Source organism: Dermochelys coriacea, chromosome 7, assembly GCF_009764565.3.
Source record: "Dermochelys coriacea isolate rDerCor1 chromosome 7, rDerCor1.pri.v4, whole genome shotgun sequence".
Lineage (NCBI taxonomy): Eukaryota > Metazoa > Chordata > Testudines > Dermochelyidae > Dermochelys > Dermochelys coriacea.
In genome coordinates this window covers 102730915-102755520 of record NC_050074.1, presented here as the reverse complement: position 1 = coordinate 102755520, position 24606 = coordinate 102730915, and the positions used below count along the sequence as shown (strand labels likewise).

General features: G+C 39.2%; 1 protein-coding gene and 1 long non-coding RNA gene across 11 annotated transcripts in view; one reads left to right on the top strand and one right to left on the bottom strand.

The window, feature by feature from the left end:
- The window catches only part of LOC119858691, a 71229-nt gene that overhangs the window by 16982 nt on the left and 29641 nt on the right, over positions 1-24606 (bottom strand). The window contains exon 6 of one of the 3 annotated variants that reach the window (XR_005293989.2): positions 1998-2714. The exons of the other annotated variants lie outside the window; for them this stretch is intronic. This is a non-coding gene — a long non-coding RNA (uncharacterized LOC119858691). Of the gene's footprint in view, positions 1-1997; positions 2715-24606 lie in introns of those variants that run through there. 3 annotated transcript variants of the gene reach the window in all.
- Positions 1-24606, top strand: part of PTPRE (protein tyrosine phosphatase receptor type E) — a 285775-nt gene that overhangs the window by 257511 nt on the left and 3658 nt on the right. For 6 of the 8 annotated variants that reach the window (XM_038409873.2, XM_043519350.1, XM_038409868.2 and 3 more), the window contains 4 exons: positions 1869-2003; positions 7966-8091; positions 11920-12071; positions 20615-20750. In XM_038409873.2, the coding sequence (XP_038265801.1) occupies positions 1869-2003; positions 7966-8091; positions 11920-12071; positions 20615-20750 (549 nt within the window). Of the gene's footprint in view, positions 1-1868; positions 2004-7965; positions 8092-11919; positions 12072-16636; positions 16725-20614; positions 20751-23042; positions 23691-24606 lie in introns of those variants that run through there. The other 2 variants (XM_038409870.2, XM_038409874.2) reach the window with 2 other exon arrangements.

Below are 24606 nucleotides of genomic sequence, written 5' to 3'. Positions count from 1 at the left end.
TACATTGTAACTCAAATGCAAGATTCCCTACTCTGTCCACCAATGTACACCCACCCTAACTTGGAGGAATGCATCTCTAGTGGCAAGGGGAATTAAGTCTCCATCCTCACTCATCTTAGACTTTGCTATTCCTCTCAATATTTTTTCTAATGGTGTATTTCTTAAAGTAACGTTGTAAGATGATTAAAGTTGAGTCAGAAATAGTGGTATATTTAAACTAACTGGTGGGTCTGTGTAATGATGACTTAGGTAGCTGATCACCTTACTAATTTAAATTTGACTCCTCTACTTTCTTTTTCAAACACAGCTGCTCTTTTTCTGAAATAAAAGCAAATGCGTGTTTATTAAGAAAGCAGTAGGGTCTTTTGGAGAGGTGAGGAGAGATGAAAGCGGTCTTAGAATTGAAGGGAGTTTTTATTTCCTTATACATTTTAACATAATTCATATATAGTTAGCTTCCAAATTCGTCACGAGTAGTATGTACAGTGAGGTAAAAAAGTTATCCTACCCAGGGGTACTAACTGCTTGTCTTAAGATATTGCTTTCCAGATGTAACTATAAATCTGGTAAGTCATTCTGCAGTGCTAGCAACATTAACTTGCCAAGGTAAAAAGCCATTTAATGCTTTCAGAACGTTTTTGTCATAATGCTTATGCAGTATTAGTTTAGACTATTTTAAGCATAGTTTTTCAAAGTCATGTGTAATTTTAACAACATATTTTAAGATATTTTTATATTTTTTCACCCATGTCTAAAAATGGATTCTAAGGTTCCCACTTTCCAGGGATCATAAAGAAAGTAACTAAAATGTCTGTTTATTTATATCAAATGTGTGATTATTAATTTTAATAATACCTTAATTTCGGTTTTTGCTGATGATAATGATTGTGTGAGATCACAGGCACAAATTTGGAGCTGTTTTGAAGCCCCTTTGAGATTTTGGTTATAACTGTACAAGATCAGCTGAAAATGAAATGAACATAAAGTATCATAATAGGGTTCTGTCATCACTACTTAAAATACAGCTAATAGTATGCAAATATGCATAACAAAGCAATTTCTAGGTCTTCTAAGGCTTTTTCATATTTGTATATTTGCTTCTGCGTTCAGGTTTTGGAATTTTCTCCAAGATTGTTTTAACCTGAGAGCTTTTCAGCTGTGAAAACAATTTTTACAACCAAACTAAACAATGTATTGCATATGGAAAACTCCAACAAGAAAACTGGAACATGTGTTTCTATGTACCATTTAATCTATACTTGTCCATGAAGAAAGTTTCTGTTTGACACAATAGCATATAATTCTCTTGCTGACAGAATGGTTTTGTTGCATACAATTTGACTAAAATTGTTTTTATATTATCTTTAGAAAAGCAGATTATTTAGGGCAGGGACCCTCAAGGGGTCACAAGATGGTTACATGGGGGTAGAGAGCTGTCAGCTTCGTGGGGTGACAGCCTCAAGCTCCCATTAAATTAAATTAAACTCTCCCATTTTTAATTTATAAGGGGGGGAGGTCACGCTCAGAGGCTTGCTGCATGAAAGGGGTCACCAATACAGAAGTTTGAAAACCACTGATTTAGGGCTTGATTCTGTCACATTTACTCATGGTGAGTAATATCTTATTCTGAAAGTAGCCCCACTGAAATCAGTGTGACTAGTTGTGAAGTACTAACCTGAGTGAAGGCGACAGAATCTGGCCGTAAGTATTAATAAATGTCACTCGGGCTTCAGAATAAATGATGATGCAGTATTTCTAGGTAACTAGGAGATACTGATAAGAGTGGGTCAGAATTTAAAATACGGAAAAAGAAGTTGCTACATTCAAAACTGTATCAGTGATGAGCTATCTTCTATCTTTCTGTGAAGGGCTATCGCCAGAAGGATTATTTCATTGCAACCCAAGGACCACTTCCTCATACAGTGGAAGACTTCTGGCGAATGGTGTGGGAGTGGAAATGTCACACGATTGTTATGCTTACAGAAGTTCAAGAAAGGGAGCAGGTATGATTTGGTTGTGCAAAGTTCGTAATTATAAGGTCTAAGCTCTTTCTGTTAATACATCCTTTTTCCTTCCCTGCCTTGAATCTCCCTGCATTGATTATTCTGTGCCCATTGCCCCAGTGGGCTGACCATCCTACAGGTAAAAGCAAAGAGCCTGTGCATGCTAGATTTTGTCCATTTAACGTACAGCTACGTTCATAGACATCAAGTATAATAGAATGTCTTATTCAGGGGACTAAAAATTCATGAAAGTGAATTGCACAAACTTTTGTTGTTGTTGTTATATTTAGCGCCGGTAGTGACCCTATGATCCAGTGCTCTTTCTTGGCTCTGTATGCCCCTGATGATTCTATGATAGCCTCAAGAATAGAAAGTTATAGCATAGTCCAGCTGGGTCTGTCCCCAGTCTAAGTGGGCTGAGACCCCTCTTTGTTCCCAGTCTGGAATCGATCCTCCTTCCTGCTGACCACACTATATCACTTCTCAAAAGTCCCTCCTTTGTCTTCTTTCCTGGGCAAACAGATCATCTGAGCTCGCTCTCTTCAGCCCTTTGTTCTTCCACTGGCCAAAACCAGCTGGCTTCCAAGCTGGGGAGGGCCTTTGGATCACCAGTTGCTAAGTTCCAAAGTGTCCAGGCTGTTGTCTGGGGTCCAGGTGGCTAGGCAATATCACTCCTGATCCTCTGCAACAATAAACTCTCTTCCCCACCACCTGATTAAACATGCAGCACATAGCGGAAAATGAGGCACACACCATATTCATACAAAACAGTAAGAAAATTCCCTACTTCATCACACCCTGATATTTAGGTTGCATAACACTTCATTATAAAATATTATAGCTGCCTTTTTTAGAGAAGTGCTAACTCTTCCACTGTTTGCAGCAGGCCTTTAAAATATGACAGGGAGGAAGACCTTGGACTAGAGAAGAGCCTTTTCTTTGTCTCATGAAATTCCACTCAGGTTTAGCTGAGACATATATGCTTTCGAACATTGCCACTTCTGTTGCTTGAATTGTCAGCAAAATTTCAGCAACATTCAAAACCATCATAGAATCATAGAATGGTAGGACTAGAAGGGACCTAGAGAAGTCATCTAGTCCAGCCCCCTGCACTAATGGCAGGACTAAGTATTATCTAGACCATCCCTGACTGGTGTTTGTCTAACCTGCTCTTAAAAATCTAAGGTTTCAGAGTAGCAGCCGTGTTAGTCTGTATTCGCTAAAAGAAAAGGAGTACTTGTGGCACCTTAGAGACTAACAAATTTATTAGAGCATAAGCTTTCGTGAGCTACAGCTCACTTCATCGGATGCATTTGGTGGAAAAAGCAGAGGAGAGATTTATATACACACACACAGAGAACATGAAACAATGGGTTTATCATACACACTGTAAGGAGAGTGATCACTTAAGATAAGCCATCACCAGCAGCAGGGGGGGGGAAGGAGGAAAACCTTTCATGGTGACAAGCAAGGTAGGCTAATTCCAGCAGTTACCAAGAATATCAGAGGAACAGTGGGGGGGACCCATAACTATTTCACATTTGGTGACAATGTATACCTTCAAATCAGCGGCACTGCGATGGGTACCCGCATGGCCCCACAGTATGCCAACATTTTTATGGCTGACTTAGAACAACGCTTCCTCAGCTCTCGTCCCCTAATGCCCCTACTCTACTTGCGCTACATTGATGACATCTTCATCATCTGGACCCATGGAAAAGAAGCTCTTGAGGAATTCCACCATGATTTCAACAATTTCCATCCCACCATCAACCTCAGCCTGGACCAGTCCACACAAGAGATCCACTTCCTGGACACTACGGTGCTAATAAGCGATGGTCACATAAACACCACCCTATATCGGAAACCTTCTGACCGCTATTCCTACCTACATGCCTCTAGCTTTCATCCAGATCATACCACTCGATCCATTGTCTACAGCCAAGCGCTACGATATAACCGCATTTGCTCCAACCCCTCAGACAGAGACAAACACCTACAAGATCTCTATCATGCATTCCTACAACTACAATACCCACCTGCTGAAGTGAAGAAACAGATTGACAGAGCCAGAAGAGTACCCAGAAGTCACCTACTACAGGACAGGCCCAACAAAGAAAACAACAGAACGCCACTAGCCATCACCTTCAGCCCCCAACTAAAACCTCTCCAACGCATCATCAAGGATCTACAACCTATCCTGAAGGACGAGCCATCGCTCTCTCAGATCTTGGGAGACAGACCAGTCCTTGCTTACAGACAGCCCCCCAATCTGAAGCAAATACTCACCAGCAACCACACACCACACAACAGAACCACTAACCCAGGAACCTATCCTTGCAACAAAGCCCGTTGCCAACTCTGTCCACATATCTATTCGGGGGATACCATCATAGGGCCTAATCACATCAGCCACAATATCAGAGGCTCGTTCACCTGCGCATCTACCAATGTGATATATGCCATCATGTGCCAGCAATGCCCCTCTGCCATGTACATTGTCCAAACTGGACAGTCTCTACGTTAAAGAATGAATGGACACAAATCAGACGTCAAGAATTATAACATTCAAAAACCAATTGGAGAACACTTCAATCTCTCTGGTCACTCGATCACAGACCTAAGAGTGGCTATACTTCAACAAAAAAGCTTCAAAAACAGACTCCAACGAGAGACTGCTGAATTGGAATTAATTTGCAAACTGGATACAATTAACTTAGGCTTGAATAGAGACTGGGAATGGATGAGTCATTACACAAAGTAAAACTATTTCCCCATGGTATTTCTCCCCCCCACCCCACCCCCCACTGTTCCTCTGATATTCTTGTTAACTGCTGGAATTAGCCTACCTTTCTTGTCACCATGAAAGGTTTTCCTCCTTCCCCCCCCCCCCTGCTGCTGGTGATGGCTTATCTTAAGTGATCACTCTCCTTACAGTGTGTATGATAAACCCATTGTTTCATGTTCTCTGTGTGTGTATATAAATCTCTCCTCTGCTTTTTCCACCAAATGCATCCGATGAAGTGAGCTGTAGCTCACGAAAGCTTATGCTCTAATAAATTTGTTAGTCTCTAAGGTGCCACAAGTACTCCTTTTCTTTTTAAAAATCTAAACCACTCTTGCTGCAATTTAAGTCTATTGCTTCTTGTCCTATCCTCAAAGGTTTAGGAGAACAATTTTTCTCCTTCTTCCTTGTGACAACCTTTTATGTATTTGAAAACTGTTATCATATCTCCTCTGTTGTCTCTTCTCGAGACTAAACAAACCCAGTTTTTTCAGTCTTCCCTGATAGGTCATTTTTTCTAGACCTTTAATCATTTTTGTTGCTCTTCTCTGGACTTTCTCTAACTGTCCACATCTTTCCTGAAATGTGGCAACAAGAACTGGATACAATACTCCAGCTGAAGCCTAATCAGCGTGGAGTAGAGTGGAAGAATTACTTTTTGTGTCTTGCTTACAACACTCCTGCTAAGACATCCCAGAATGATGTGTGCTTTTTTTGCAACAGTGTTACACTGTTGACTCATATTTAGCTTGTGATCCACTATGACCCCTAGATCCTTTTCTGCAGTACTCCTTTCTAGGCAGTCATTTCCCATTTTGTATGTATGCAACTGACTGTTCCTTCCTAAGTGGAGTACTTTGCATTTGTCCTTATTGAATTTCAGACTCTTTACTTCAGACTGTTTCTCCAGTTTGTCTAGAAAATTTTCAATTTTAATCCTATCCTCCAAAGCACTTGCAACCCCTCCTAGCTTGATATCATCCGCAAACTTTATAAGTGTAATGTCTATGCCATTATCTAAATCACTGATGAAGATATAGATAAAAACCAGACCCAGAACTGATCACCTTGGGACCCCTCTTGATATGCCCTTCCAGCTTGACTGTGGACTTCTGATAACTACTTTCTGGGAACGGTTTTCCAACCCGGTATGCATCCACATTATAGTAGCTCCATCTAGGTTATATTTCCCTAGTTTGTTGAGAGGGTCATGCGAGACAGTATCAAAAGCCTTACTCAAGTCAAGATAGACACTAGAATAGGAACTCCAGAAGTATACATTCTGGCTGCTGCCATACAGCTGTAGTGGATTGTGGGGAAAGTTGGGTGAGGCTTCCCTGACAAATCCTATCCCCATCCCACCAGTAAATGGACCCAAAGGCTCATCAACCTATCCCTGTTGGAGACCATGTGGGCAGCAGCTCTCCCCACCTCGTTGAGGGAGTTGAGAACTGAGCCAGGTTCCACCTAGTCACCCTGAACCCTCCCTCTAGTGGCTCTTTTACTCCCTCTAGGATAACACCCTTTTTTTCTGATCAGCTAATGAAGTGAGTCCTGTAGTAGAAACTGTGCTTCAGTGCTGAAGGTTCAGGGTTCAAATCCTGAGGATGGTGCATGATGGGGCATTTGTTACGGTAGTACGTAATAAAATTTGGTTTTACCTTTTTACTTTTTAAAAAAGCATAGGAAACTACGTACAAAAAATTAAAAGCATGTTATTTAGTTTGAAAAGTCAAGAATAAAGTTAGGTAATGCAAGAATTACAATTGTCTGTGCAAGCTTTTAATTTGGTCCTCTTGTACATATGAATTTAATTACATGATCATATAGTAAAACCATGTAGTTTCAAATGGACTCCTGCCTGTTTCAGGACAATGGTGCTCAGGGTATGAATTAGGGTTATGTAGTGAATGTGGCTGTTTGTAGGATTCCTACCTTGTTTGCTGTAGAAATTGGAAGGTGTTTAGCAAACAAGGCAGGAGACTGCAGGAAGAAAAAGGATGCTCTTGTGGTTAAGGCAGGTGAATGTCACAGAAGAGAACTCACTGCTATCCCTGCCTCTGCCATAGTTTTCCAATGCAACGCTGGGCAAGTAATTTAAACCTCAATTTGGCAGTGTTCCTCATTTTCTGGTTGTCGAACTTGACATACCTAGGCCTGTTTTGCAAAAGTGTGGAGCACTTACAGCTGCACATAAAGTATATGCTTGATGTGGTTTCACAACACGTCTCGTAATAAGGCAGTGTGGTCAGGAGGAATCTGTACAGGACTGGGAGCCAGAAAGTCCTGCATCCTAGCTCTGTCACTGATTCACTGTGTGCCACTGGCAAGTTTTTTTGTCTCCGTTTTCTCCATTTGTAAAATGAGGCAAATAATGTTTTGTTATCTCAGAGGGGAGATGTGGTATGAAATTCATTAATATTTGTGAGCCACTCAGATATTATGGTGATGAGTGCCCTAGAAAAGATAGAAGAAATGAATAATTATGTATTCAGTGCAGGGTTTGGATAGCATGCAGTAAATAAGGCAGGAGGTCACACTGAATGATGATAGGAATAAAAAGAAAAACTGAATAACTTTTATTCCCTGAGCACTGTCCATCCTGTGCATTGAACGAGGCAAGGGTCCTGTGGAAAAGAATAGTGAGGGATCATGTAGTTAAAGACTATATCATAATGCATGTGCACAAGGGGGGATAACTTATGGTTGCACAAGCAACCTTTGTATAGTATCTCACACAATGGCATGACTGATCTGAAGAGTTGGTTTTTGGACTTAGTCTGTCTGTTTGTTTGTCTGTCTGTCTGTCATTTTGGGGGGAGGGCATTAATTCCCCATTTTTTACTTCTACCAGTGTTTTCATGCATTAACATCACTAATAATTGTTTTTTTTTCCCTTTGTCCCAAATCCAGCATAGTTATCACCTATATTTTGTATATTGGCTTGTTTTCTAACACCCTGAAGTGCTGAATTAACTTACTACTAATATCTTAAATAGTGCAAGGAGTTTACGCAATAGCTGGTCTAGGCAAGACACTGATTAGGTATTTCACTGCAGAAGTTCTGTAGAACAAGTCTAAAATGCTGTGCATGACCTTCTAAGATGTGCATGACAGCTTAGAGATTAACAGAAGAATGTGGCAAGGAACATTTACTATTCTGTTTCAATTTTACAGGAAAAATGTTTTCAGTACTGGCCATCAGAGGGCTCTGTAACTCATGGAGAGATAAATATAGAAATAAAGAATGACAGTCTTTTGGATGCCATAAGCATAAGGGACTTCATAATCACATTCAATCAGGTATTGTCTTGAAAGTATAGTGTTTCCTACACTTTTAACTATTTATAACCATGAAAACCAGACTTATGAACGTGTGTTTTTGTGTCTTGTGGCAAGCCAAGATAATACATTACATAGGGTTTGTGAGAAATAATGTGTGTTTTATATCAGCTAACTGTCATCTAGCCTTTTATTAATTAGGAGAAAGTACTTATATAAAACAGTTTATGTTTAAGGAGTCACATCACATTAATCAAATGGAAATTCTGGCCAATTCAACATTCCCTCTTTTAATGTGGTGGTTTTATTTTATGCTAAACAAGGCAGTTCTTTTGATTGTTGCTGGGAATTGTAGTAAAAAAATGCACATGCATGTTGCTGAAAATTTGCCCAAATGTATTAAATTATAATGAAATCTCTTTATAACACAAATACATCTGCCCACCATCAACTGAATCATGTTTCCAGACAAGTAGAATCCTGTAATCGAAGGAGTCTTTAAACCATGATTTGAGGACTTCAATAACTCAGACATAGGTGGTGAGATGTTTATTGCAGGAGTGGGTGGGTGAGATTCTGTGGTCTGTATTGTGCAGGAGGTCAGACTAGTTGATGATAATGGTCCCTTCTGACTTTAATATCTATAAGTCTATGAGTGATGCTCTCAGGGCCATTCTTGAAACTTGTGTGGTTGTTAGGACCAGGATGTAGGTGGTCTGGCCTAGTCGTCAGAGCAGGAATCATGTCTAGTGAGCAGAGCAGGCATCCAGGTTGGGGAACAAGCCAAGGGTCAGCACAAGAGTCAACTGCTAGTTACCAGAGCCAGGGGTCAAGCCAGAGTCAGAATCAGGAATTGATGGTGAGGGTGAGAGATCAAATGCCTGGGCCAAAGGTCAAACCAGGGTCAGAAGTCAAAGGCCGGGTCAGAGCCAAGACTGCTAACTGATGATTGGAGACAAGGCATAACTGGTGGAGAGGCAAGGATCAAGCACAGAGAAGGAGCATGGTGGGAACAGGAGCAAAGGCGAGATGGGGCAGGAGCCAGAAGCAGAGTAGGAATCAGGAACAGGGTTGGTGCAAGAGGCAGGCACAAGCAGGGTACTGTCCAGCTACAACAGGAAATCACCTTGTTGCTCAGACATCCTTCCTGTGCCTTCTTCTGGCTTAAATAGCATAGTTGGACTAATCTGTGGAACAGGGTGATTCTCCAGTCACGGTTCCCATGGATTGTACCTTGGCTGAGGCTATCTGCCTACTAGCTTCTCGGCCCACCAGATTTCAGCAGACATTGAGTGACTGTTTGGGGACTCCCAGGCCTTGGTTCAAGACCTAGGATATCACAGTGTTATGAATATCACTACAAACTTCATCATTTGTTTGGTAAATGATTGCATCATTGTTTTTTGAAAATTCTTAGTTTTCCTGCAGTAAAACTAAGAGTCTGACTATGACTAAAGTTTATACACGCGCGTACACACACACGAGACAAAAGGAACTAAGCCAAAACAATGAGTTTATGAAGTATACTAAGGGATTGTTATAGGCATGCTACTACACAAACGCCCTGGCATGCTTTGACTTCTGACTGGTGGGCAAACTACGGCCCGCAGGCCACATCTGGCCTGGGGACCCTCCTGCCCGGCCCCTGAGCTCCTGGCCCAGGAGGCTAACCCCCGGTCCCTCCCCTGCTGGTCCCCCTTCTCCGCAGCCTCAGCGCGCCGCACCGCCAGTGCAGTGCAGTGCAGAGCCGCGGCCTGACCCGGTGCTCTGTGCTGCACGGTGGCATGGCTGGCTCCAGCCAGGTGGCGCGGCTGCCTGTCCTGGTGCTCTGGGCAGGGCGGCTGTAGCGCTGCCAGCCACCGGTGTTCCAGGCAGCACAATAAGGGGGCAGGGAGCGGGGGGGTTGGATAGAGACAGGGGAGTTCAGGGTGGTGGTCAGGGGGTGGGAGTGTGGATAGGTGGTGCTCAGAAGGCAGGGAACAGGGGGATTGAATGGGGACAGGGGTCCCGGGGGGGGGAGTTTGGATGGGGTGGTGGGTCCGGAGGCAGACAGGGAGCAGGGGGCAGAAGTCCCTGGGGGGGCCATTCGGGGGCTGGGTGGTTGGATGGGGCAGGATTCCCGGGGGGGCCATCAGGGGGTAAGAAGCGGGGGGGGGGTCAGATGGTGGCAGGCACCAGGCCACGCCTCGCTGTTTGGAGAGGCACAGCCTCCCGTAACCGGCCCTCCATACAATTTCGGAACCCCAATGTGGCCCACAGGCCAAAAAGTTTGCCTGCCCCTGCATTAGAAGCACAAATAACACAATTCAGTTTGTGTTCACACAGCAGCTCTTTTGCCATCACTTTCATGCTCTGCATCTGCACCGACCATGCTACCTAAGAGTGTTAATGTCGGTGTAATCTGGGTACAGCCGCATGACTAACCCATAATGCCTGTGCAGAGGATAGAGTACCCAGAGAACAAACACAGCCGCAGCAGCAGCAACATTTGGGGCAGTGCATTCTAGAACATCCTACTGCACACACAGCTGAGAAGGAGAAGGATGGGACAAACCATTTGCACAAATATGATTAAGTGTGCCAAATAGGAAGGGTTTGACTGCCCTGAGCTTTTTTAAAAAATGTCCCACTGGTGCACTACTAACTACCTGTGGTGGCAACCTTGGAAATTCTAGTGTAGACAAGCAGCTGATGTTTTTACCTATATGTCATCTACATTTGCTTTTGAGGAAGGGTGGATGATTTGAGCTCCCACCATTGTTACCAGTAATGGCGCAACAGTGGGAAATCTTAAAAAAGAATCTTAGTGTAGTTAAGGTCCAAGAGGGTGCAGAGGCCACATTTTTTCAAGCCTGGCCAGTTATAACCCCATCTTTTGAGGTGGCTTGTTGGTTAGCTAGGAATAGCCCTTGTGCCCAGGGGAACGTAAGGACAACAATCGAGTTTGGCCTCTGTATCAAGGAGGCAAGAAGCTCTTTCCAGCTTCTCCGTGTATGCCCACACAGTCTATCAGACAGGAGCCAAGCACAATCTAGCCCTAAATTTTAGTCAACAGATACTGAACTAATGAGTATGCCACTTGAAATGGAATAATATTTCTCTGAGTATTACAAATCAATACAAAGAGACTATAATATTCTACAGAATTATCAGTTTTCGACTGCCCTGTCTTTTTCCTACGTTACCTTGCTTCTTTCACACTAAGGTCTATGAGTGTGCAGTTGTGACAGCAGTTTGCGTGCTCCCTCTTCTTGTGCACCCTTGTAGCACTCCGTCAGACCTGGCTCATAGTACTTATATTTGGAATAATCATGCAATGGTGAGAAGTCATAATAGAAAACTGTAATGAAATAAATACCCATCTATACCCTTTTTGTAAGAATGCTTAAATAATCAACATCTCTGGGGCAAAGGTGGTTAATTTTTCATATAACAAATAAAGTTGGACAAAACTGAATAAAAGAGTTTAGAATGCAAAAAGGTCCTCAGTTTGTGAGCTTGATGTTTTCACTGACATTTTGAATACAGCCTTAAGAGTGATGAAAACCCTAAGCCATTGATTTTCATATTTGAAATTAATAGTCTCTAAAATATGCCGTAGACCTAGCTAGATGAAACAGTCGTGCAAATCAAAAGGGAAGTTATAGGGTAAATTTGCAGTATACTACACAGGGTATTAAGAGATAAAACTACCTGAGCTGCATGGTTAATTTATCATGCACCAGGTTGAAAATGGCACCTATATCATGTTACACTTTTTTTATAAGAAATGTTAAAGGTAAAAAAAAAAAGTGTCCTTGCACTTTTAACTGCATTAAATCTGTTCCTGCCACACTTCTGAATTATCAGGAGAAGCAGAGCAGACTTGTCCGACAATTTCATTTTCATGGATGGCCTGAAATTGGAATTCCTGCTGAAGGAAAAGGAATGATTGACCTCATTGCAGCTGTCCAAAAACAGCAGCAGCAGACAGGAAACCATCCCATTACTGTGCATTGCAGGTAAGACTTATTTCTTCTCTGCTTTTTTAAAATTTTGTAATCATTCCTATTATTTATGAACTGCATAACATTCTCCATCTTCCCCTTCTTCTGGTTTGGTGATTATCATGGCAATGTTCTATTACAAGGGATTGGACAGTACTTTTTAAAACAAACCAAAATCAAAATGCTGTTTCTTCCTGGATTACTTAGTAAACAATACAAACCACTAGCCCTAGTGATGAGAGGATATGTGTCGATTACAGTTGCCTGAGGAATAAAACATTCGAATATATGCTTGCACCTGAGCTTCATTCAGTCTTGTGAGTGGGAAAGAACAACTGCAGTGAAATTTAAAAAAAATGCATATTGCAGTAGCCCCCAGAGGTCCCAGTCAGGAGGATCAGAATCCCATTGTGCTATATGCTGTCAAGACGTATAGTAAAATGTGGTCCCTGCATGAAATCTAATTTTAAGGCACACAAGTGAGTTTAACAAGAAGGAAGGAGAAGGAGTTGGGAGAACAGCGAGAAGATCACACTGTTAATAGCTTAATGAATGTGATACAATTAAAAGGTATTTTTGTCCTCAGACATTTTCCATTTCATTTATTTGCTTCCCCTTTAGCTTCTGCCCAATTCATTTAAAAAAAATTATGTATTTGCCATTGCCTGGATATTTTATTTTCCTCAAACCACCGTCCTTTTTCAGGGGTTTTTAAAATCTGTTTCTTTTTTGTTTTAAACTTTCACTTTTGCCAGTTTTTAGTTTTGGACATTTTTTTAGTGTCTTTGCTCATTCCAATAGAATAAAAATTAAAATTTTTAATCCTTTACCTATTTTAGATATTTTTTAAAATCAAAATAACAATACACTCAGAAAAGGGATATCAGGGAAACTATGTTCATGTCCTTTCCAAGGTTACTGCTGTCTCCCCCACAAAGTCAAGTATTCTTTAACAAGACAAACTCAAGTCCACTATTAACAAACAATGATATCACTGGGGCTCCTGAGGCACTGAAGGGGAAGTTGCCATATTCCTCAAGTGAGGGGTTATTAAACTCAGGCTTAACATTGACATCTCTTGACACTGGCGACTTTACCAACTATTGATTATTTGGCATTATTCTAAAATGTGTTGAAGGAAATTTGACAATTTGTAATTAGCATGTAAGCTCTTTAGGGTAGAGACCATCTCTTTATTCTGTGTCTCCTCTATGATTGGTGCTCCCAGGCATTACCTCGATACAAATAATAAATATCACCTCTCTCTAATTTCCCCTTTTGGGGAAAGATTATGCAGTGGTTTCCACATGCTTAAGAGGGGAAGGAAACCAATGGGGCAGATCCTCAGGTGGTGTAAATTGTCTATTCAAGTCAATGGAACTATGCCAATTTACATCAGCAGTTTGTGGTAGGACAACTCTGGTGGTATCTGGAGATTACCCCCCTTTTAATCTGGCTGTTGACTTGGGTGTGGTACACAAACTTCACTAATTTCATTGGTTGATTATCCCTTAGAAATGGAGAGAGATCAAGTTCCTATGCTGATTCTTTTAGCTGTATCAGTAGCCTTTTATAGTATTGTCCCTGAGGTTTTCAGCACCTGTCTGTGGTTTCCAGCAGGAGAGACACTTAGCATCTGCAGTATGATGGTGACAGTGATGGTTATTTGTAAAGGTATGCCAGTCTTTTTTTCAATGAGGTCTGCAAACTGAAAGTGCCTTTGGATTTTGGCAGCAGCCATTTGCCTTTGGATAATAGGCAATTGATTATTTCCCTCTCTGCAGAAATGTTATCTCAGCTCTTGTGATTTCCAAATTAGTTGTTGCAATGTGCTCTACAGGGAATTACCCTCAAAGATCACTTGGAAGATGCATCTAGTGCAGAATGCAGAATGCAGCTGCCCACTTACCAGCTATGAGTTAGTGATGGAGATCATATTACACCTGTTCTCTGAAGTGTGCACTGACCTTCAGTTTGCACAATTAAAGGTGCTGGTCTTGATCTGTGAAGCCTATGATCTGGGTGTGGATTACCTGAAAGATCATCTGTGTTCTCACGCACCATTGGAACAAACAACTGTGGTGACACTTTTGCTAACAGTGCCTTGATTTGAATGTCTGGGAGCTTGAAACAGGCTTGAGTCTGTTGACGTTCAGGACATGGTCTAAGAATATGCATATTAATTAACAGAATAAGCTATTCCTCTCTCCTACTTTTTGCTTCTGAAGTGTTTTGTTCTTTGCTATTTTCACATATTTTCCCTAAAGGGTTATTTTCTCTGTACCAATTGAACTCGTAGACACTAACAGTTTTAGTGCCTGATTCTGCAGTTTGAGAGTGGATTCCTGCAACTACTTTTTGAAATCTGTTAGTAAGTCAGGACATTGAATGCTAATTAAAGCAGGTAAAATATGGGACAGTTTTAGCCAATCAGTAAGGGAGAAAAGCAGCTCTTTTGCTTAACAGTATTCCTTTGATTAATGCAACACATTGGAAGTCAAAGAACTAGAACCACATATTACATCTAATAGTTCCATCCTCTCAGACCCACAAAAGCTTTGAAGAATTAGGTTAATGTTGTAGGCCACATTTCTCCCTGAATTTTAACATGTTTATTTCAAAACACCACTAGAATGATAAAAACAATATTCCAAAATCCTTAAGACTTAGAACTCTCTACTCTTCTCAGTTACATAGATTCACATGAGAGTATATTTTGGAAAATCAGCTGCTGTGCTTGAAAACTCTTACATCCACGTTCTTAAGGCTTATGACTAGAACCTTCTCTCAAATACACATAGATTCAAATCTTGAAAAACCACCTAGTGCATTTCAAGTCCAGCAGCTGATTTTCCAAGATGTATGTTAATGTGAGCCCATGTATTTTGAGGATTAAACTCTAAGCCTTTAGGAATTTTCTGTGCAAGTGTGAGCTTGCAATTGCAGTAGCTGCTTGCCCAAGGTATGCAGTAATTTCCACATGCTTAAGAGGGGAAGGAAGCTAATGGGGCAGATCCTCAGGTGATGTAAATTGTCTACTCAAGTCTATGGTACTATGCCAATTTACACCAGCTGAAGACCTGCCCCGTGGCTTGATTCCCCTCTTAAGTATGTGTTTGTGTCTTTATTCGTGGGAAGTTCAGCTTTCACCTTCTAAGTAGAAGGATCTAATTTAGCCATTTTTATCCATGAATGATATGTCTGTAAAGCAGAATGCACTCTCATTTCTTTTTGAGCTGTGTACTTTTGATTATAATCTCTGCGACCTGCAGTAGCATACATTTAGTCAAGTATTTGATTTCATTTTTTGTTTAAACCGTTTTTTGCATACAAAAAATTAAATGTCTAATGTAGCAACAGTTAAAGCAGGTTTTGGTTATCCACTGTGATGTGTTTTTCTAACAGAGGAACATGACACTAATAATCATGGATGAGCTGTTTGTATTTGTATGCAAGTTATTATCAGCAAAAATAGGCTTAATAGGCTTTTCCTTATCACTTAAAATATAGACACATTACTAGTTCATATACTACCAAAATCATTGTTTATCATTTAGATTACTTGCAAATTAAAACTAAAACTGCTAAGAGCAAATTTGTTTAACATGTCTATGACTAATTAAACATTACAATCAAGTTCTTAAAAACATAACTGGGCAATGAAAAGTAGTGAAGTGCTGGAAGTGAATAATACTTGGTGGTTCATATGTGAGACAATGATTTTTCTTTTTTAGTTGTGCCTCCAAAAAGGGCAAAAGAGGAACTCCCAAATGCTGAGTGTCTATTTTGGTTCTTGAGAGCAACATCTCTGATTACAAGGGAGGGATGCAGTGACTGGAGATTTACTGGGAAATGTCTAAAGTTTAGACTGTCTAGAGTAAAAAGTGAAAACCTAAAATCCTTGGCCCCAAGTTATGTTTCCTACCTTGTCTGCAGTTTTAAAATGCCTCTCAGAGGAGGAAAAAGTGGTGTGCGGGGGTGGATGTTGGTTTAAAAGGTGAGGAGAGGCAAGGTTATGGTGTTTTCTGCCATTTCATAAATAACGTATCAATGGAGGAAACATCTCACAGTGCACAGGAGCAGTTCTTCCCCTGGCCAAAATATGTATTATCTTAGAAGGAAAAAAACCCAAACATTTTCACTGAGTATGATGAGGCAGAATCCTCTTAAATAAAATATTACTCGAGAGCTCTAATGATATGAAACCTGACAATGAAGAGGGGTGATATGGTTTTGTTACTTTGTTTATCTCTGAATTTTGTGTAAGGAAGTTTATCATAACCCAGATTTTTCTTGTTTGTTTATCTCTGAATTTTGTGTAAGGAAGTTTATCATAACCCATCTCTTTTTTGATGCAGTCTGTGAATTGTTTTTCAATCTCTAGCATTTGTATATATGTGGGTAAAGAGGTTTACTAATTAGCATTTATTCCTACTTTTTAAAAATAATACAGACCTACTTGAAATGTGAGAATTGTGGAAAAACTGGAATATATTTTCTTACATGGTAATATTAGTACCCTAGAGATCAACATGAGGAAATCTAGTGCTGCCTCGTACAATATCATTTTCCTTTTTTAGCCCTGACCTACTAGATGCTCCTTCAAATGGCTGCATAGGGGGCAAGACCGGTGGTTGAAAGCTCTCCGATACTTTGGGATTTTTGCAAGTAAGTTAATGCAGATCTTATCAGCATTAATTCACCTGCTTTTCCGTTCCACAATATTGAACATGCCTCTTCCAAAGGATGGATACGATAGCAGAACCTCTGAGAGCACAACTTCACTGCCAGGGACACTGGAAGAGGGGGCAGAGCTAAGTGCAGATTCACAGGGCTGCTGAGCAAATGGTTGTGTGTACGTTCATGCACGTGTGTGTGTGTGTGTGTGTGTATTCCAGATCTACTGAGTTTGGGAACCAAACATCTTTTGGCAAATAGCCCATATAGGGGACAGTAAGGCCTGTTGTTGTTATCTACAGCTCACAAATGAATTTATTATATGTATCTGGAATGATTACATTTTTCCTTTGACAAGAATTTATAAATAACCTTTCAAAATAAAATAATAGCATTGATACAGTTAAATCTCCTTGGGCTGAAATGTGTATTTGAAGAAGGGCTTAATGACTTTAGCTGGCACAAATAGACATATAGTAAACACACACTTATAAGATACGACAGTTAACATTGGAAAATCTAAAACAAATCCAAATAACGTAGCATCATTTTACTAGATTATTCCAGATTTCCTGCTGGAATTTGCTCATATCCCTGGACCATATCCTTGGAGTTTTGCTTGAGTGAGAATTGAGGTGCCTGTTCCTGCACTCCTTGCTCAGGTACAAGTCCCATTGAAGTTAATGGGTGTTTTGCTAGAGTGAGGTGTGCAGGATTTGGCCCATTGTGTCTTGCACAGATATACCATGAATTTCCAGCATTCACATTTACTCTGTGTCTGTGTGAATCTTAGAATTTAAGCCATGGTTATTTTGCAAAACTCTGTTAGTTGCTTTTTGTTTATAGTTCATATCATACCAACAAGAAAGTAAAGACCTCTAAAGCAGAAATACTGCTGTATTGGCCACTGGCTAACAGTTACAGGAACATGTCCATTACTTTTAAAATCTTACTTTATATTTTGTGTAATATTCTGTAATCAGATGTATGTTCATGTAAATCCAGTGACCTTAAATAGGTCACTCATTGAACTAAGAAGTGCAAGCTAATGAACCCTAATTGCCTAGGATACAGTGCCCAATGTACTGGGCCAAATATATCACCAGCCCAGTGAATTAATGGAGTTAAGTATGGATGAATTTGGCTCTCCAGATTTAAATAAAACAATAATGTAATAAAACAAATGAAATTTTATTATTTGCGTGTTTCTATCTAGATTAAATATTACCAATTTTCAGGACACAGGTTTCTATTTATTTTTCTCATTCTATTTACAGAAGATTTAAGAGTGGCAAGGACTGACCACAACAATTATAATAGATAATAGAAATATCAAACTACATAATATTTAAGGGTTTTACTAAAAGTGTTGCCCTGAGACAGTTTTTATAGTTTTTTGTCCTCCATAGTGTCTTTGTAACTGCCCTCTGTTCTCGGTCTCTTCCTCTCTGTAGCTGCCTGAGTTTTTCTCTTCTTTATTTCTTCTCACCTGCAGTGGCATTCTCGTCTAGACTGTAATGGAGCCTAAGGACCCCCTGTAATGGATTTTTTCTATAGCCACATCAGTTTGCCCATCAGATTTTCATTTGTCTTTGATTCTTCCATCCTTCAAGAAACAATATTATTCTGTGAGCCAAATTAACGGAGGCCATTATCCTAAAAGATTTTTTCTTTTAAAACTCTTTAGATTCAGTAAGGGGTTGTTGAGGAAAAGAGGGAAGAATAAATATGAAGGGGAGAGTACTGTACTATAAACCATACAACATATATTTTTACCTTGCATTTCTAAGGGAAGTTGAACCTACATACAATTACACTTAAATTATTTTTTTTAGAGATAAACATGTGGCTCTGGTGGAGTGTTGCCCAAAGAGTTTCTCAAGTTGGAGGCAGGGAGGGCAGATGGTATGGGGCAGGATAAAAGGGGATACTTCATTTTTTTGTTTAGACATAAGGGAATGAGTAGCTATTTAACTATTTCTGTGTACAGGTTTACAAAGTATTTCATACTATTATATCCTTACAGCATTTTTTCATCTTCCTGCAGCTATGGATCTATTCCAGAATGAGTCATTCACCAACCTTTTAGACAGTTTTTCTAGGGATTGGTTAATTACGTATAAATCTGAACCTTTTTAGATTTTGCAGCTGCCTTTAATCTGATAAAAGTAGTTGTCTATAGGGAATTGCACAACTAATATATTTTACCTATTCACTTTAGCTTCCTACTAGGCTTTAATGTATCCAGCTGAGGATACGTGCATTTGTACTTAAGCATGTCCTTATGAAAAGATTATCATAAAGATTTCTTATTTGACGGAAATAAAGTAAAAGCAATGACCGTTGATGGTGATTACCATTCATCTGGCTTATAAATTATTAAGATATGTTAAAAATTCAAACTTAATTAATTATTTTATATTTATCCTTGATTTAGGGACATGAATTAAACTTTTTGGTCTTTCATTTAGCCTCATCACAGATTCCCAGAATCATCCCGGTTTTTATGATTATTCCCCCATTGTGGCTGTGTGCCTCACAGTTCCTAATCATTGTTGCTTGGCCTCTACTAGTTGTAACTGGTTACTTTGATCCAAAGTGAAATTAGGAGACAAAATGTAAACTCATCTTTGTCATTGGTCAAATGGCAGTGAAAGGAGCTCCGCCCTATTTTATTTTCACTAATAATGTCAGCAAGCATCTAATCAGCTGCTGAAATTTGAAAAAATAGGGAAATATAAATGTAAAGGTAGAAAGTAGACTCAGTCACTTTGTACATGCAACAGCAGATATGGACTAAACTAGTGCTATTCTGCATGATCAGAGCTACATTTTAAATTAGATGGATTTTATCCATAATAGTAGTTAGGAATTGTACTTTTTATTTGAATATATAATATGGAGTATTAGTTCTGATTCTTAGTTTCAGACTTGGTAGTGGCAGTAATATTTTAATTTATATTAAATTGAGGATAAAGCTAAGTCTATAAGATGAAATGAGAGTCAAACACACCAAAAATAAGAAAATAAAAATGAGAAACCCTGGTAAAGTAGTCCAGAACAAAACAAGAACAATGCAGGGAAAAGCCTTTAGACAGTCACAGCAGCAGCAATAAGGCCAGAGACTGACAACTGGGACAACCACGTTTTCTTGTTGGACAATCAAATATGAAGTCTTATCTGCTTACAGACAAGTGATCAAGAAGGAAAAAAATATCAATACAGATCAATCCCATCATATCACATAATTTGGAACAATTAGCAGTCGCTGATCAAGAGAGACAAATAGCTAGAATAATAATGAGGTGTAGGTCAGGAAATAGATTCATTGGCAGGAATGTGTGGGGATGGTGTACTATATAATAGGATTCAGCTATTAACAAGTCTTTCCTTTCATAAGCAACAAAGAATTTGCCAAAATCACTACTCTGTGTTAAAGATACCAGTTATAGTACCATAAATTTCAATTGGTTTGGAGATAAATACAGATTAGAAAAGTTTCAAGTCTACAGGATTATGTTCCCAGTTCTACAAACATGTATACATGTGCTTAATTTTATGCACACATGTAGTGCATTTGATTTCTATGGAATTATTCACTTGTATAAATAAGCATGTAAGTGTTCGCAGGAGACAAGCCTTTATCCAAACTGGCCTGGTTGAGAATTAATTTTTATTAATTCTTGATCATAACATGGAAAGTTATGCCATGCAAATGACAGCAATAAACTTAGTAAGCAAGAGTCTTTTATTCCGCTAATAACTGTACTTGAATATTTTGCATTAATTATTATGCAAAGTATCTTTGTTGCTCATTATTGTAATTTGCATGGGTATGTCCTGACATTTTGTTAAGCAAAAGAAATATGTTTGTCTTGCAGTGCTGGAGCTGGAAGAACAGGTACATTCATAGCACTCAGCAATGTTCTGGAACGAGTAAAGGCTGAAGGGCTCTTAGATGTATTTCAAGCTGTGAAGAGCTTAAGAATGCAAAGGCCACATATGGTGCAAACGCTGGTATGATATTTAACAATAAGAATCTTTGTCAAATGATCTAAGTTTTGTAAGTGTTCTGGTGGGAAGAGAACAAAGGCTCATTTTACTAGCTGCAATAAATATATTATGGGACTACTTTTAACAACTACATACTTAGGTTGAAAGGTGTTTCATTATAAACTTCTATTTTATTTTGTAATAGGCTTTCTAAAAATTAATTTGGGGGGTAAAAGTTGCTGTGTTTGTTGTTAGCCAACTGCTGATTTTTGTTTGTTTGTTTGTAGAGAGATTGTGAAAGATTTTTTAAAAATCCATGGGGACATTCTTGAGTTGTGATCATAAAATTATCAACATTTTATTGAAAAAAGAACTAATGTATGTGTTTTTTCATCTAAAAAATGGCTTAAACACATCAAACTGACTTGCAGTTAGTTCTCACAGAGGAGAAGTGCCTTTGGAACATTAGAAGAATTTAGGTTATATTTATTTAACAAAGTTATGAATATTTGAAGATAGTTTTTCAATAAATTTCAAGCACAGATTCCTGGAGAGCTGCTACCTTGAATAAATAATAGTAATACATTGCATTTCTAGCACTTTCCATTCAGTCTCAAAGTGCTTTACACACAGTAATCTCAAAACTAGGGCTGTCAAGCGATTAAAAAAATCGCTATTAATCACACTTTAAACAATAATAGAATACCATTTATTTAAATATTTTTGGACGTTTTTACATTTTCAAATATATTGATTTCAATTACAACACAGTACAGTGCTTACTTTATATTTATTTTTATAACACATATTTTCACTGTATAAAACAAAAGAAATAGTATATTTCAGTGCACCTAATACAAGTACTGTAGTGCAATCTCTTTATAATGAAAGTTTAACTTACAAATGTTGAATTATGTACAAAAAATAACTGCATTCCAAAATAAAACAAACAATGTTAAACTTTAGACCCTACAAGTCCACTCAGTCCTACTTCTTGTTCAGCCAATCACTCAGACAAACAAATTTGGTTACAATTTGCAAGAGATTATGCTGCTCATGTCTTGTTTCCAATGTCACCTGAAAGTGAGAACAGGCATTTGCATGGCACTGTTGTAGCTGGCATCACAAGATATTTGTGCCAGATGTGCTAAAGATTCATATATCCCTTCATGCTTCAACCATGATTCCAGAAGACATACGTCCATGCTGATGACGGGTTCTGCTCGATAACAATCCAAAAGCAATGCAGACTGATACATGTTCATTTTCATTGTCTGAGTCAGATGCCACCAGCTGAAGGTTGATTTTCTTTTTTGGTGGTTCAGGTTCTGTAGTTTCCACATCAGTGTGTTGCTCTTTTAAGACATCTGAAAGCATTCTCCACGCCTCATCCCTCTCAGATTTTGGAAAGCACTTCAAATTCTTAAAGGTTGGGTTGAATGCTGTATCCTTAGAAATCTCACATTGGTATCTTCTTTGCGTTTTGTCAAATCTGCTGTGAAAGTGTTCTTAAAACAGACGTGCTGGGTTATCATCCAAGACTACTATAACATGAAATATATGGCAAAATGCAGGTAAAAGAGAACAGGAGACATGTAGTTCTCCCCCAAGGAGTTCAGTCACAAATTTAATTAACGCATTATATTTTTAACAAGCATCATCAGCATGGAAGCATGTCCTCTGGAATGGTGGCCAAAGCAGCATATAAATGTTTAGCATATCTGGCACATAAATGCCTTGCAATGCTGGCTACAAAAGTGCCATGTGAACGCCTGTTCTCACTTTCAGGTGACATTGTAAATAAGAAGCAGTCAACAGTATCTCCTGTAAATGTAAACAAACTTGTTTGTCTTAGCAATTGGCTGAACAAGAAGTAGGACTGGGTGGACTTGTAGGATCTAAGGTTTTACATTGTTTTATTTTTGAATGGAGTTATGTAACAAAAAATCTACATTTGTAAGTTACCTTTCAAGATAGAGATTGCACTACAGTACTTGTATGAGGTGAATTGAAAAATACTATTTCTTTTGTTTATCATTTTTACAGTGGAAATATTTGTAATAAAAATATTATAAAGTGAGCACTGTACACTTTGTATTCTGTATTGTAATAGAAATCAATATATTTTAAAATGTAGAAAAACATCCAAAAATATTTAATACATTTCAATTGATATTCTATTGTTTCACAGTGTGATTAATCACAATTAATTTTTTAAATTGCGATTTTTTTGAATTAATCGTGTGAGTTAACAGTTAATCGACAGTCCTACTCAAAACCCTTCTCTGAGGTAGATTTTTTTTCTTCATTTTACAGGCAGGGAAACTGAGGTACAGAAAGATTAAGTGACTTGTCCAAGAGCACCCAGGGACTCTGTGACAGATCCAGGAATAGAGCCTATATCTTCAGGGGTCCTAGAGGCCTATGATTGAAGCACTGTTATGGTTGTGGAGAAAACCTTCAAAATATGTCCTGAGTGTAACCAATGCAGAGATGTCTGCCTGAACCAAAACAGTAGCTCTAAGCTGTGAACTCTCCCATTCATTTAAATGGAAGTGAACTCAGATGCTAGTGTTGATACTTTACTACTGTCAACGTTAACTACCTCGTGTTGTAGGAACAAAGACAAAGTATCATATTAAAAAGATTCAGACCAGTGTTTCTAAAAGTGTGGAATGTGCCTCCCTTGGAGGGACGAAGAACTAGCCAGGGGATAGTGGAAGATATATAAATTTAAGATGGATAGGTCTTTAACAACAAATGGCAGCGTTGCAAGGGGCAATGGGAAGATTGGTTTCATTCTTCTGGAGTGGGACTCAGCTTTCAAAAGTTTGGGAAACACTGTATTATGGGTCTATGACCTTAGAAGCAGGTGAGGTCAGTGTTTATCACTGGGGAGAGCAAGAAGAAAATATATAGTGTTGCTGTATGCTATTAAATAACTGTTACCCAGAAGTGACTAAAAGAAAAGGAGTACTTGTGGCACCTTAGAGACTAACAAATTTATTAGAGCATAAGCTTTCGTGAGCTACAGCTCACTTCATCGGATGCATTTGGTGGAAAAAACAGAGATGCATCCGATGAAGTGAGCTGTAGCTCACGAAAGCTTATGCTCTAATAAATTTGTTAGTCTCTAAGGTGCCACAAGTACTCCTTTTCTTTTTGCGAATACAGACTAACACGGCTGCTACTCTGAAACCAGAAGTGACTGCGTTTCATTTTGTTTGCTAGAAGCTGGAAATGGGCGACGGGATGGATCACTTGATGATTACCTGTTCTGTTCATTCCCTCTGGGATACCTGGCATTGGCCACTGTCATAAGACAGGATTCTGGGCTAGATGGACCTTTGGTCTGACCCAGTATGGCTGTTCATTTATAATTGGGAGGTGTGCATTTCATTTGTAACGAGGCTGGGTTTCCATGTGTGTGTAAAAATATGAGAAAGAATATTCATATTGTTAGTTCTTTAGGGCAGGAATTCAACAGGGCCACACTTGGCCTCTACGTGCTACTACAATATAATTGTTTAATAATCATAATAGTATGTATGCATAGAGCATTGTAAGGTGCTTTGAGGTTGTTTGAAAGGCACTGTGAACCCAGTTCTGAAAGGTGTGGATCACCCCAGAGCTCCTATTGACATCAGTGGTAATTGAGGGTGCTTTGCACCTCCCAAAATGTACTTTGCACTTAGCAGAATTGGGCTCAGTGGTTTGCAATTTCTTTCATATTATAGATGTCTATTAAGTTTTGAGAAAAGCCTCTTGTGGACCTCCTCTATTTCAACCTCCCAGTTCCAGTTCCATCATCCTCCCTGAAGCGACTATCAGGCTCAGTTACATACAGACTATGAAACTTGCAAGTTAATAAAATTGAGCA